Source organism: Apteryx rowi, unplaced genomic scaffold, assembly GCF_003343035.1.
Source record: "Apteryx rowi isolate R43461 unplaced genomic scaffold, aptRow1 scaffold_1502, whole genome shotgun sequence".
Classification (NCBI taxonomy): Eukaryota; Metazoa; Chordata; class Aves; order Apterygiformes; family Apterygidae; genus Apteryx; species Apteryx rowi.
In genome coordinates, this window is record NW_020447756.1 from 15,235 (window position 1) to 28,630 (window position 13,396).

The 13,396-nt window shown below is 65.7% G+C and overlaps 2 protein-coding genes and 5 non-coding genes across 7 annotated transcripts in view; 2 read left to right on the top strand and 5 right to left on the bottom strand.

The window, feature by feature from the left end:
- OSBP (oxysterol binding protein) overlaps positions 1 to 6,838 on the top strand; it is a 7,511-nt gene extending 673 nt beyond the window's left edge. Inside the window, exons 2-13 of the mRNA XM_026058975.1 lie at positions 912 to 1,159; positions 1,284 to 1,482; positions 1,982 to 2,084; positions 2,204 to 2,258; positions 2,656 to 2,787; positions 2,872 to 3,117; positions 3,196 to 3,316; positions 3,869 to 3,972; positions 4,130 to 4,225; positions 4,660 to 4,841; positions 5,041 to 5,261; positions 5,344 to 6,838. Of these exons, the coding sequence (XP_025914760.1) occupies positions 912 to 1,159; positions 1,284 to 1,482; positions 1,982 to 2,084; positions 2,204 to 2,258; positions 2,656 to 2,787; positions 2,872 to 3,117; positions 3,196 to 3,316; positions 3,869 to 3,972; positions 4,130 to 4,225; positions 4,660 to 4,841; positions 5,041 to 5,261; positions 5,344 to 5,486 (1,850 nt within the window). The 3' untranslated portion in view covers positions 5,487 to 6,838. The remainder of the gene's footprint in view (positions 1 to 911; positions 1,160 to 1,283; positions 1,483 to 1,981; positions 2,085 to 2,203; positions 2,259 to 2,655; positions 2,788 to 2,871; positions 3,118 to 3,195; positions 3,317 to 3,868; positions 3,973 to 4,129; positions 4,226 to 4,659; positions 4,842 to 5,040; positions 5,262 to 5,343) is intronic.
- Positions 6,839 to 7,252: 414 nt separating this feature from the next.
- TRNAK-UUU lies at positions 7,253 to 7,325 on the bottom strand. Its single transcript has one exon. It is a non-coding gene; the product is annotated as a tRNA-Lys (tRNA).
- Positions 7,326 to 8,436: 1,111 nt separating this feature from the next.
- TRNAL-UAA lies at positions 8,437 to 8,519 on the bottom strand. Its single transcript has one exon. It is a non-coding gene; the product is annotated as a tRNA-Leu (tRNA).
- Positions 8,520 to 9,350: 831 nt separating this feature from the next.
- Positions 9,351 to 9,438, bottom strand: TRNAR-UCU. Its single transcript is given in 2 exon segments — positions 9,351 to 9,386; positions 9,402 to 9,438. It is a non-coding gene; the product is annotated as a tRNA-Arg (tRNA).
- A 225-nt stretch (positions 9,439 to 9,663) lies between these two features.
- Positions 9,664 to 9,736, top strand: TRNAV-UAC. The gene has a single exon. It is a non-coding gene; the product is annotated as a tRNA-Val (tRNA).
- Positions 9,737 to 10,051: 315 nt separating this feature from the next.
- On the bottom strand, positions 10,052 to 10,124 carry TRNAV-UAC. Its single transcript has one exon. It is a non-coding gene; the product is annotated as a tRNA-Val (tRNA).
- A 1,444-nt stretch (positions 10,125 to 11,568) lies between these two features.
- The window catches only part of LOC112962620 (calcium-binding protein 2-like), a 2,522-nt gene continuing 694 nt past the window's right edge, over positions 11,569 to 13,396 (bottom strand). Inside the window, exons 2-6 of the mRNA XM_026058971.1 lie at positions 13,336 to 13,366; positions 13,015 to 13,158; positions 12,673 to 12,782; positions 12,010 to 12,157; positions 11,569 to 11,849 (exon numbers count right to left, since the gene is read on the bottom strand). Of these exons, the coding sequence (XP_025914756.1) occupies positions 11,821 to 11,849; positions 12,010 to 12,157; positions 12,673 to 12,782; positions 13,015 to 13,158; positions 13,336 to 13,366 (462 nt within the window). The 3' untranslated portion in view covers positions 11,569 to 11,820. The remainder of the gene's footprint in view (positions 11,850 to 12,009; positions 12,158 to 12,672; positions 12,783 to 13,014; positions 13,159 to 13,335; positions 13,367 to 13,396) is intronic.

A 13,396-nucleotide genomic window follows, 5' to 3' on the forward strand; every position in this document is an offset into this window, starting at 1 on the left:
GGGGCTCTTGTGCAGAGACAGTGTCACTGCACACCGTCCAGGGATGTCTCAGACCTGGGCTGCCGCGCAGTTGCTCCCAAAGCAGGATTTGGCAGGGTCTGTGCTGTGGGGAAACTGAGGCACCGAGCGGGCAAGTTAGCCGAGCCGCCAGGGTATTCCTGCGCTCTCGGCTCTTGCTCCGAATGGGCCCTCCGAGAAGCCAGGACTCCTGGCCAGCACGGACTGCCCTGCCGAGTTTCCAGCTTTCTTGTTGCGCTCTCGCACGCGAGCTCGGCTGAGCGCGAGCTCAGCAGTGCTGTCCTGCCTGCTGCGGCTGTGCCAGCTCGCAGCCGGCTTCCCCGCTGCCCGGCTCCGGCCTGGAGAGCCGCCAGCAGCCTGGCGCTCGCTCCCTCGCTAACGTAACTGCTCCTGCACCGGGAAGTTCAGCCGTCTGTTCTGACCTGCCTCTCGCTGGCGTTTTCCCACCTTGCTCYGTGGCCCTTCGGTCTGGGATGCCATGGTGGTCGTGGTAGCGTGCCGCCCCGCGGCGGCCTCTCCCTCCAGCGCCGTGCCGTGCTGCGTCCCRGCAGCCCTGCGGTCTGAGCCTGGCGTGGCCCTTGCTGTTCCCTGCCCACAGCTGCTGCTGCTTCTTCCTCCTCCTCCTCCTCCTCGGGAAGGAGAGAGGCCTCCTGCCCTGCTCTGATGGGTGCACCTGCCTCCTCGCGCGGTCGCTCCTGGGCGCCTGGGAGCTGGGGGGGTTGGCAGGCGGTTTCGGCGTGAGGCTGGAGCTGATGAGCTCCAGGCCGCGCTGCTCTGCCGGAGAGACGGGAGCGGCGCAGTCCCGCCGCGCTGTGGAGCTGGACAGGCAGCGGGRCCGGCCCGGTGGCTCCGCGGCCGAGCAGCGCCGTGCCAACGACCCTGCCCGCTGGCAGATGACTCCGGCGATGAGTCCGTATCGCAGACGGACAAGACGGAGCTGCAGAGCACCCTGCGCACCCTGTCCAGCAAGGTGGAGGACCTGAGCACCTGCAACGACCTCATTGCCAAGCACGGCACGGCCCTGCAGCGTTCCCTCAGCGAGCTGGAGACCCTCCGGCTGCCGGCCGAGAGCACCGAGAAGATCAAGCAGGTGAACGAGCGAGCCACCCTCTTCCGCATCACCTCCAACGCCATGATCAACGTGAGTCTGCGCCCTGCCCCGCGGGGGGAATAAATCCGACGCCCCTCCTGTGCTGCACGAGGAGGCCGTGCCGGAGGCGATGGGGCGCTGAACAGTGCACCCGTTGGGCGTCTGCTCCCTTCAGGCCTGCCGGGATTTTCTGGTGCTGGCGCAGACCCACAGCAAGAAGTGGCAGAAGTCGCTGCAGCACGAACGGGACCAGCGCATCCGCCTGGAGGAGACGCTGGAGCAGCTTGCCAAGCAGCACAACCACCTGGAGAGGGCTTTCCGCGGCGCCACCGTCCTGCCCGCCAACGCACCCGGCACCGGAGGCTCGGCCAAAGGTACCGCGGGGCCCCTGCGCGGGGTGCTGGGTGCCAGTCAGAGGGGTGCGAGCAGCTGCGGGGCTGATGCCAGGGTGGTGCCAAGGGGGCAGTGGAATAGGGGAGGCCAACAGCGGTGCTCTCTAGATAGTCCCCAGCTGTTTCCCAGACCATTTCCTGAGCCAGGCCTGGTTTCTTCATATCGCTAACCCTGAGCGATGAATTTGTCCGGTCTCCCCTYCCATGTAGCTGAGTGTCCGCAGCATCCTGCAGCGGTGTTTCCCTATGATGTGAGAAACTCCCCCGTCTGCTCTGACCCCGGCTCCTCCTAGCCTGGTCTGCTGCCTCTTAGCGCTGGGGTGGGCAGAGATGGTGCACGGCTGACTGCTGGCCTCTTGCCTGGCCGGCGGTGACGGGGGACCCCTCCAGTGCCCCTCTCAGGGACCCTGGACTCGCTGCCTGTCCCCTGCCGGGCCAAGGAGGGCCCAAGCGTAGAGCCCGTCCCTGTCCCCCCGCCCAGATCCATGCTGCCCTGCGAAAGGAGACATGAGCGATGAGGATGACGACAACGAGTTCTTTGACGCCCCGGAGATCATCACCATGCCGGAGAGCATGGGTCACAAGTGAGTAGCCAGGGCCAGCGGCTCTCCCGTGCCTGGCCCGGCCTCGCGCTGCCCGGAGCCATCCGGGGAGGAGGGCAGGGGCACGCCAGGCCCTGACTCTGCTCCTTTCCTCCCCGCAGACGCACTGGCAGCAACATCAGCGGCACCAGCAGCGACATCAGCCTGGACGAGCAGGTAGGCCGTGGGGCGGCGTGGTCCTGCGGACCGCGAGGCGCCCCAGGCGGCCGCGAGCGGCGGTCTCCCTCCGGAGAGGCCTGAGCTGAGCAGGCGGCGGGTCGCAGAGCTGAGGAGCAGTCCTGCCACGTGCCCTGCACCCTTCCCAACCCCAAACCGTGGCTTTTCTGCTGGCTTTGTGAGCCGCCCCGGCTCTTGGCGCGACCGAGCGAGCGCTGGGACGGCAGGGCTGGCAGGGGGACCGCTGGCTGCCTCTGAGCCGGCGAGGCAGGGCCGGGCTCGAGGCCTCCTGGGTGGATTCCTGTGTAKCTTTTGTTGTGGTGAAGCGGGCTGGGGGCAGAAGGGGAGCGATCGCAGCAGCTTGGCAGCAGCCCTTGTGTCACCCCCCCCTCCCCAGTACAAGCACCAGCTAGAGGACACCAAGAAGGAGAAGAGGACCCGCATCCCCTACAAACCCAACTACAGCCTCAACCTCTGGAGCATCATGAAAAACTGCATTGGGAAGGAGCTGTCCAAGATCCCCATGCCGGTGAGCTGGGGGTGCTGCCGGTGGGACGGGCTGGCGGGCACCGCGCACCCCGCAGGCCCTCCCTCACCTCTCGCTCTCGCCCAGGTGAACTTCAACGAGCCCCTGTCCATGCTGCAGCGCCTCACGGAGGACCTGGAGTACTCCGAGCTGCTTGACCGGGCAGCCAAGTGCGAGAGCTCCCTGGAGCAGCTGTGCTACGTGGCCGCCTTCACCGTCTCGTCCTACTCCACCACCGTCTTCCGCACCAGCAAGCCCTTCAACCCTCTCCTGGGCGAGACCTTCGAGCTCGACCGCCTGGAGGAGAATGGCTACCGCTCCCTCTGCGAGCAGGTACCGCCAGCCCCTCTCCTTTGGGCTCGCCGGCTGACTGYGGGCCGCCAGCGCTGACCTGTCCCCTCTCCCTGCCAGGTGTGTCACCACCCGCCAGCGGCCGCCCACCACGTCGACTCCAAGCACGGCTGGACGCTTCGCCAGGAGATCAAAATCACCAGCAAGTTTCGGGGCAAATACCTCTCCATCATGCCTCTGGGTGAGCGCCGTGGCTCCGTGCACGCACGCYGCACGGGGAGGCGCTTGAGGGAGGGAGAATGTCTCCGTGCCTTAAGTGGGAGCGTGGCAGGGGCAGGACTGTGGCTCGTGCAACCGAGTCTCTGCGGTCCCAGGGCTGTGCGAAGACTCCTGAGGTGCCGGTTTGGCCCAGCTTAAGGAACTGTGGCCGACAGACTCGTGCAAAACCCAGCACTGGGAAGACCTGGGTTTGGCCGTGCCCATCAGTTCCTTCTCCCGCCTCATCCCCTCATGGTTCCAGGCTGTCCCCCGGAGCAGAGGAGGGCCCATACCTGCCCAGGTGGCCACGGGCACAAGCACTGTGGTCGGCCTTGGTCTCATTGGCCCCGGGTAGCCAAGAGCGCTGTGCTAAGGGGAGCGATTGGGAGGTGCAGGATGGGATGATCCCCAAGGAAGGGGTTGGGGGGCCGACTATGACCTGCTTCCGCTCCTCATCCTGCTCCGAGGCGTTTGCCCCTCACTGGGCCAGGCAGGCTCGAGGGGACCGTTCCCAGCGCAGCCCTCCTCTCCACAGGTACCATCCACTGCGTCTTCCACTCCTCCGGCAACCATTACACGTGGAAAAAGGTCACCACCACCGTGCACAACATCATCGTGGGCAAGCTCTGGATAGACCAGGTAGGACAACGCTCCAGCAACAGGTATCCAGGAGTCCCCAGGGCCCATCTCCGTCTGTCCCAGGCGGAGGCGTCAATGCTCCATGCTTCAGTTTCCCCCCACCGCTGGGGGAAAGGGGGGCCATGGGCCGGGTCTGACCTTGTCCTCCCTTCTGCAGTCGGGAGAAATTGAGATCGTCAATCACAAGACGGGCGACAAGTGCATCCTCAAGTTCGTTCCTTACAGCTACTTCTCTCGGGACGTGGCGAGGAAGGTAGGGGCCATGTTACCGCCTGGCCTGGCAGCAGTGCGCTGCTGCGGGGCGCCAAGGGGAGCGCTTGGGGTGTGGAGGGTCCCTGGGGTGAAAGAGGTTCTTCTGCCCCRGATGAGGATGGAGATAGCCCAGATGTGACGCTCCTGGCTGCAGGTCCTCTGGGGGCTGTAAATCAAGGGCAAACTCTGGGGCTCCTGGATGTCACGATTCAGGGTCTAATGACCTTCTGGCAGAGCTCTGTCTTTTCCTCCATCAGCTGCCTTTTAAACCATGTAAATTTAGCGGGTCTGCAGCGTGCTGCGGCAGGGGGTTCCCTGGGTTAATAGTTCTGGTTTGGCTCTGGGGTGGGAGAGGAGAAGAGAGGAGGAGGTTCGGGTCTCTCTGGCTGTTCGTTCCTCCCGGCGCAGAGTCCCCCATATCCCCTGTCCTGGCAGGTCACCGGGGAGGTGACAGACCCCACCGGGAAGGTGCATTTTGTCCTGCTGGGCACCTGGGACGAGAAGATGGACTGCTACAAGGTGATACCGGGTGTGGGGGACAACGGCGCCGAGGGACGTCAGAGGGCCCACGAGGCCGAGGACAGCCGGGTGCTGCTGTGGAAAAGGAACCCCCTCCCGTGAGTGGGGTGGCCGGGAGCACGCGCCCGTGGGGGGGGGACAGGCCGGGGCGACGTCCCGAAGGCAGGAGCTGGGCTTTGAGGCCACCCTGGGCCAGGGCTTTGCCTCCCCCACTGCCCAGCTGTGGGGGAGAGGGGCCAGGACGTGAAACCCGCTGGTGGGGGAGGCCGCCGGCTGAGGTCTCCCTCTCTGACGCAGGAAGTACGCGGAGAACATGTATTACTTCTCGGAGCTGGCGCTGACACTCAACGCGCCGGAGAGCGGCACGGCGCCCACGGACAGCCGCCGGCGCCCCGACCAGCGCCTCATGGAGAACGGGCGCTGGGACGAGGCCAACGCCGAGAAGCAGCGGCTGGAGGAGAAGCAGCGCATCTCCCGCAAGAGGCGCGAGGCCGAGGCTGCGAGGGCCACGGAGGACGGTAAGGAGGGTGCGGGCGGGCCCCCGCCCCACGCCCCGCTGCCTGCCCAGCCGCATGTCCCTAACCCCCTCGCTGCCCCCAGGCACCCCCTACGACCCCTACAAGCCGCTGTGGTTCGAGCGCAAGAAGGACCCCATCACCCAGGAGCTGACGCACATCTACAAGGGCGGCTACTGGGAGAGCAAGGAGAAGCAGGACTGGACCTTGTGCCCGGACATTTTCTGAGCCGGCGGTGGGAGGAGCAGCAGGGTGAAGGCGAGCTGACTGCGAGGGGAGCAGCTGCGCTGGGCCAGCGTCGCCCGGCGCTTTCTGCAGCGCGCATCTGTCTGTCCGTCTGTCTTAACCGCCTGTCCGTCCCCACGTGTTGCTGCGAGCGCCGGCCGCGCTCGCCTGCCGGGGTTGCCTTAGCCGATCCAAACTGACCTTGACGCCGGGGTGGGGAGCGGGAGCCAGCCCGGCCCTGCGCCTGCTCCCCTGGGGGGGCTTTCCCCCCTCCATCCCACCCGGATGCACTCGTGCACAGCCCGGCCCCCCCTTCCCCAGCGCGGGGTCAGYCGCGCCCTGGGCATCTCCCTGGGGGGACGCGCAAGCCCGGGGCGGGGGGAAGCAAGCGCGACTCCCAGGGAGGGCAGGGTGCTGGCTCTGCCCGGGGCAGCAGGCACCGCGGGGGAGAGCCTGAGGCTGGCCTTAGTCTCTGCCCCCACCCCCACGCCCACCCCCCTTTCCTTCCCCCTTTCCTCTGCCCCCAGATGGCCTGGTGCTCTCTTCCGCTCGGGGCGCCTGGGCACCGCGTGCCCTGCCAGGGGGCCCGGACACCTGGGCCCTGCCCTGCAGCCTGTTCTATAGGTTTATATGATAATGTATGTAGAGAGCGGCAGGGGCCCCTGGYCCCCTTCTTCCCCTGCAGTGCTGGAGGGGAGCGGGCACCCGGCCTGCCCCTGCTCCAGGGTCTGCGGTGCCCTGGTCCCTACCCTTCCCGGAGTGCAGCCTGGCCGTGCCGCCCCTCCCAGGCTTGGGCTCCCCCCTCGAGGTGCCTTCCTCGGGGGTTATTGAGGGGAAGGGGGCAGCCCCGGGCATCAGCAGGCTGTGCTAGGCTGCTCTGTGCCCGCTATCCTCCCCTGGCAGAGGCAGCGGGGCACGGTGACCCACGTCCCTCTCCCCTTGCCAGCCCCCCCCCCAATCCCCTCCTTGCCCCTCAGGGTGGGGGATCTCCGTGGAGCAGGCGAGTAAGGGTCCCTGCGTCCCAAAACACTACAGCGGGGTGGAGATGCTCGGCCGGGGGGAGGGAGGGGATTGCTGGTGAGCAGGGGATCCCCCCACCCCCAAACACGAGGTGGGAGCAGAGCTGTCCCCCTGGGGGGGCATTTCTGCAAGCAGGGGATCCCTGCACCCCCAAACACGAGGTGGGAGCAGAGCTGCCCTCCCAGGGGGCAGCTCTGTGGGCAGGGTCTCACTGCATCCCTAAAATGACAGGAAAGCAGGGGCGTATGATGCCTTTTTTCTTTTTTTTTTCTTTCTTTCTTTCTTTCTTTCCTTCCACACAAGAACAACTAAATTAAAACCTGTGAATGCCCCAACCTGGCTGCGTGTGCTCTGAGGGGTGGGGGCTAGGGCCCAGCCGCTGCCCCATCGCCCTGGGGGGAGCCGTGGGGTGGGCAGAGCTGGCGGCTTGGGCTCTTCCCGGGGCCACCCGCCCGAGTCAAGGGTTCGTCCCCACGCTGCCACGATCGCGCTGACCCCAACGTGGCTCCTGGGGGGGGTCCTGGCCTGGCCCCTGAGCGTGGGAGGAACGGAGGCAGGGAGGGGGCCCGGCCCTGCCTGCTGGCCYGGTGTCCCCCGCAGCACTGCAATGGGTCCCTCTGCCCAGGTGGTTCTGCAGGGTTGGGGCCACCTCGGGGGGAGCTGGGGACCCCCAGCATGGCTCTGACCTGGGGCCACAGTGCAGCTGGACAAAAGCACCCGAAGGGGAAGGTACAAAAGGGAACACTGCGCGCCCGAACAGGGACTTGAACCCTGGACCCTCAGATTAAAAGTCTGATGCTCTACCGACTGAGCTATCCGGGCAGCTTCTGTGCTGTGGGGGATGGGTGGGAATCACAAGGTCCCCCAGGCCTTCCTCCTCCTCCTCTTCCTCCTCTTCTTCTTGTCTCCTTGCTGTGCTCCCCAGGAACYATCACTCAGGGCAGGTGTCACCATGCCCAAGGGCTCTGGAGAAGGGTGGCCTCCTCCCGGCGCCCATCCCCAGCGGGACTCGTGGGGTGCCTGAAGTTGAGCACGGGTCCCGCTGCCCCTGCAGCCCCTGTGATGACCCCCACCCAGGCCAGTCCCAGACACGTGGGTCCCTGGCGGAGCGGGGGTGGCCATGGTGCCACCCTGTGTGTGCCGGAATGGCCGAGGGGTGAAGGTGTTGGACTTAAGATCCAATGGACGTGTGTCCACCTGGGTTCGATCTTCACTTCTGGTAGCTGGGYCTGTGGCCACCACTTTTAGAGAGGCGGAGGGTGGCTGGGCCTCTTCCCAAGGGCATGGCATGCTGGGACACGGGGACGGGGCTGGCTGCATGGGGGGAGGACCAAAGCGTCCCCATCCCCTGGGGTCTCCAGGRCACAAAGGATGAAGCCACATGCAGGATCCTGCACTATCTGGTGGGGGGACCCATGTCCCACAGGGTGCCCTAGTGTCACCATGGGCAGACCAAGCTCCCCAGCCCTCGTTGCAGGCACTCTATGTCCCACAACCTTCCCAGGCATCACACAGGCACCCTGTGCTGTGGGGGGGGGGCTCAGGACCCCGTTAAGGACAGGTTGCCTAAGGAGGGTGCTCACCACGGGGGACTCACCAAAAGGGGGCATGATCCTGGTGGGACTCAAACCATTGATTGCCTTGTGCTTGGCTAGAAGTCCAATGTGCTCTCCATTGCACCCCAGAGCCAGGTGCCAGCACCTATGGGTGCCGGGCCATCACCACCGCTCCCCAGGAGGCCCTTTTGGGTGGGGACACAAGCACCCAGCTCCAGTCACCAGGGTGCCACTGCCAAGGGGTGGTTGGGTCCCTGGTGCACCGCAAGAGCCTGGTGCACCATGGGGTCCCCAGTGAGGTTGGGGGTCCCAGGACAGGACTGGGGGCCCTGGCCACTGCAGCACATGGGGCCAGGCAGGAAAACAGAGCTGCTGGCTACCAGAAGTGGGGTTCGAACCCACGCGGACACATGTCCATTGGATCTTAAGTCCAACGCCTTCACCACTCGGCCATTCTGGTGCTGCCCTGGGTGCCCTTGGGCCATGTCACCCCCCAGGGGCTCTCCTTCCACTGCGGGGAGCCTGGGGCCAAGTTCACATCTCCTGGGTCCAACCCCCTGCCTCCATCCCGCAGCAGCCTGGGGCATCCCTTGGGACTGATCACACGTCCCCCCGGGGCCGACCCGGCATCTCCTTCCATGGTGGGCTGGGGCTGACCCCATGTCCCACCTGGCATCTCCTTCATGTGATGGGCTGGGGCTGACCCTGCATCCCTTGGGGTTGACCAGAGTGCCCTGGGGCCAATCTGGCATCTCCTTCCCATGGTGGGCTGGGGCTGACCCTGCATCCCTTGGGGTTGACCAGAGTGCCCTGGGGCCAAACTGGCATCTCCTTCCCATGGTGGGCTGGGGCTGACCCTGCATCCCTTGGGGTTGACCAGAGTGCCCTGGGGCCAAWCTGGCATCTCCTTCCCATGGTGGGCTGGGGCTGACCCTGCATCCCTTGGGGTTGACCAGAGTGCCCTGGGGCCAAWCTGGCATCTCCTTCCCATGGTGGGCTGGGGCTGACCCTGCATCCCTTGGGGTTGACCAGAGTGCCCTGGGGCCAAWCTGGCATCTCCTTCCCATGGTGGGCTGGGGCTGACCCTGCATCCCTTGGGGTTGACCAGAGTGCCCTGGGGCCAAACTGGCATCTCCTTCCCATGGTGGGCTGGGGCTGACCCTGCATCCCTTSGRGTTGACCCCATGTCCCCTGGGGCCAAGCTGGCATCTCCTTTGCATGGCAATCTGGGGCCGACCCCACATCCCTTTGGGCCGACCCCAGTGCCCCATCCTTTCCCCAGCAAAAGCAGCGACTCTGGTGGGACTCGAACCCACAACCTTTGAATGCCGCCTGCTGCTGCTAGAAGTCCAACGCGCTCTCCATTGCGCCACAGAGCCACCCGCGGCCCCCTGTGGCCCCTCTTCCCAGCCGGGACCCCCCCCCCCGGGATACCCTGTCCTGCTCTGGGGGTTCAGCACCCGAGGGTGGCCCTGGTGTCACAGAGCGCAGGGGCACCCACCATCGCCAGGACAGGAATGCAGCAGTGGAGACTGGGGCAGGTGACATCCCCCATGTCCCCTCCCCCGGGGTGACGTCCCAGGCCAGGGGGTGCACACCGGGCTGGCTCCATGGTGTAGGGGTCATCACGTCTGCTTTACACGCAGAAGGGCCTGGGTTCGAGCCCCAGTGGAGCCACCCTGCCTCAGGCCTTTTACGCCCCCCCGGGGCTCCCTTTTTGCCCCAGGGATGCATGTGGGGGGCTGTGGGGCAGCTGGCCCCGTCCCTCCCCAGGCAGGTCCAAATTGGAGCCCCCAGGGACGCCTGCCTCAGGGACTGTCCCCATCCCCCCCTCAAGAAAAGGTCTCCTGTTCCCCCCCCCCCCAAGAGGTGTCCCTGCCCCATGGCCACTCACTGCCTTTGCCCTTTGGCACCCAGGGGTGCCCTAGCTCCTCTGTTCCCCCCCCCGAGCGCAGACTGGCAGGACCCCACGGAGGGGGAAAAGGAGAATGCTGGCTCCACTGGGGCTCGAACCCAGGCCCTTCTGCGTGTAAAGCAGACGTGATGACCCCTACACCATGGAACCGGTGGGGCAACAGGGCCTCTGAGCCCCCTGGGAACCCCCACCCCGAGGCTGCCCCATGGGCACTGGCGGTCCTGTCCCCATCGCCCCCCCAGTGACACCCCCGACACACTGTCACCACCGGTGGGCACCCATCCTGGAATGCTCTGGGTCCTTGTCCTGCTCCTGGTGACATGTTCTAGGACTCTGCCAGAGGACGTGTCCTGGCACATCCCACTTTTGCCTTGCCCCCTTAGGGATGCACCAGACTCCCCCCCCCCCAGCTGCCCACCCCAGCGCTCCCGAGGATGTGCCATGTCCCTTCCAGGGACCTGCCCTGTCCCTTGGGGCTGCCCAAAGCATGTGGGCGCAGGAGCATGGAGCAGCCTGGCAAGACTCACAAGCTGTGTCACACCCAGGAGGTTGCCTGGCCCCTCAGCCCCAGGGGCTCAGCCCTTGCCTGCGAGCGGCTTCCTGGGCACATGCAGCATCACAGCTGACCTGGGGCACAGCCCACTCTGCCAGCCCCTGGGCCTGCACCTCAGCCACTGTCTACAGGTGAGCACTACAGCCTGCCCACAGCCTGCCTGCACCCTGCCTACAACCTGCCTGCACCCTGCCTTCAACCTGCTTGCACCCTGCCTGCACCCTGCCTGCATCCTGCCTGAGCCCTGCCAGTAACTTACCTGTACCCTGCCTGCAACCTGCATGAACTCTGCCTGCAACCTGCCCACACCCTGCCTGCAACCTGCCTGCATCCTGCCTGCATCCTGCCTGTGCCCTGTCCATAACTTACCTGCACCCTGCCTGCAACCTGCTTGCATCCTGCCTGCGCCCTGCCAGTAACTTACCTGTACCCTGCCTGCATCCTACCTGCATCCTGCCTGAGCCGTGCCAGTAACTTACCTGCACCCTGCCTGCAACCTGCACGAACCCTGCCTGCACCCTGCCTGCAACCTGCTTGCATCCTGCTTGCAACCTGCCTGCACCCTGCCTGCAACCTGCCAGTAACTTACCTGCACCCTGCCTGCACCCTGCCTGCACCTTGCCTGCGCCCTGCCAGTAACTTACCTGCACCCTGCCTGCAACCTGCCCATAACTTACTTGCACCCTGCCTTCAACCTGCATGAACCCTGCCTACAACCTGCATGAACCCTGCCTGCAACCTGCTTGCATCCTGCCTGCACTCTGCCTGCATCCTGCCTGTGTCCTGCCAGTAACTTACCTGCACCCTGCCTGCAACTTGCATGAACCCTGCCTGCACCTGCCCGCACCCTGCCTGCAACCTGCTTGCATCCTGCCTGCACCCTTCCAAGGACACAGGGCTGTCTGGAGTGGCCATGGAAACTCCCTTTTCCCCCCTGCAGGCACTGACCTACACAACCCCCCACCCCTCCACACAACCAGCAGGCAGTTTCCTCCACGTCTGAACAAAGAGCTTTATTGGGTTTCACCTTGCCCACCCCGGCCCCTGCTGCTACCTCTGAGGGGGTATTGGGGTGGAGGGGAGGTCTCGTGTCTGCCCTGCCTCCAGCTCCCGGATACAGGCTCAGCTCCAGCTGTTCACTCTGAACCCTAATGCTGGCCAGAGAGGCTAGGATGATCAACGCTCACCAGACAGGGAATATCTGGGGGGATGGGGACGTGCCCAGATCTGTTGACAAGGACTGTGGGGGGGGGTGTGGCTCAGCCCGGGGTCCCCTTCTCCCCCACAGCTTCGTTATCGGGAAGACAGCATCATGACGAACTCTGTGGGACGAGAGGGGAGGAGAGAGGTGGATGCAGGGCTGAGTCACCCCCACACTCCCCAGCCACCCCGGTCCCATCCCTTGTCACACTTGGTGACCCCCCCCCCGCCCCCCGGAGCCATCGGGCCGGGGAACCCTGGGGCCGCAAGGTGCCCTCTCACCGTCAAAGTCCACGCGGCCATCCCCGTTGAGGTCCACGTCCTGCAGAATCTCATCCACCTCCTGTGCCTTGAGCTGCTCCCCCAGCAGCGCTGCGATGGCCTCCCGCATCTCCGCACCGCTGATCTCCCCATCCCCGTTCACGTCGAACTGCCAGCACCAGCACGTTGGGGGGGCCCAGGCCCCTCCCCACAGCCTCCCCACACACGGCCCCTCTGCCCCCTTGCCTGGCCCCCGCCATCCTCTCCCTGTGGCCGTGGTGACCCTCATGGTTATGATCCCCCCCATGGTCGTGGTCCTCCATGGTCTTCCCATGGTTCTTGTCCCCTCCATGCCTGTGGTCACCCCCCTGGACATGGTACCGCTGTGGCCATGGTCACCGTCATGATCACGGTTCCCCCGTGGTTGTGGTCCCCCATGGTCTTCCTGTGGTTCTTGTCCCCTCTATGCCTGTGGTCACCCCTCTGGATGTGCTCCCCCTGTGGCCATGGTCTGCTCTGCAGCTGTGGTTCCCCTATGGTCTTCTTGCAGCTGCAGACCTCCCTGACCGTGGTCTACTCCCACGGCCGTGGTCCTCCCATGGTCTTGCTATGGCCAGGGTCCCGCCAAGTCTGCGGTCCCCCTGTGGCCTCCCCATGGCCGTGGCCTGCCCACGGCGGCTGTACCTCGCGGAAGGCGATTTTGAGCTCCCGCACGCCCACCATGTGGGCTGTCTCCTCCCGCAGCTTCGGGCTCATCATCTGCACAAAGTCCTCGAAGTCCACGCGGCCACCCACTGCGCCACGGGAGAAGCGTGGGCTTAGCACTGCCCCGGGGGCCCTCTGGCCCTGCGTCGCCCACCCTTCAGCCCCGTCCCCATGGCCCACCTGCGGCTTGGTCCCTGCGTCCCCATGCCCCAATCCCCTATGGTGCCACTCCCACAAGCCGTGTCCCCACGTCCCAGCCCCACCATGCCCCCTACCCCCATCCCCGTGTCCCAGCCCCACGGCAGCCGGCCCTCCGCTCACTCCTCATCTTGACGTGCTGTGAGATCTCGATGAGCTCCATCTCCGTTGGCATGTACCCCAGGGTGCGCATGCAGGCGCCCAGGTCCTTGTAGCTGATGAAGCCATCCTGGTCCGTGTCAAACTCCTTGAAGGCATTCAGCAGCTCTGCCGCGCACGCGCCCACGTGCACATGGGCCACCATCAGCCGTGAGCACCTGGGCACCACCGAGGACACCTCCCCACGGGATGTGTCCCCCCCGGCTCTGYGTCCCAAGGTGCCTGCTATGCCCACTGGCCAGCCCCGTGGACACCCCTGGGCACCCAGTGCAGCCCCGTACTCACCGTCCAGCTCCTCCGGGGACAGGTCCCGCTCCTGGGCATGGGCGTGCAAGGCGTGAGGGCA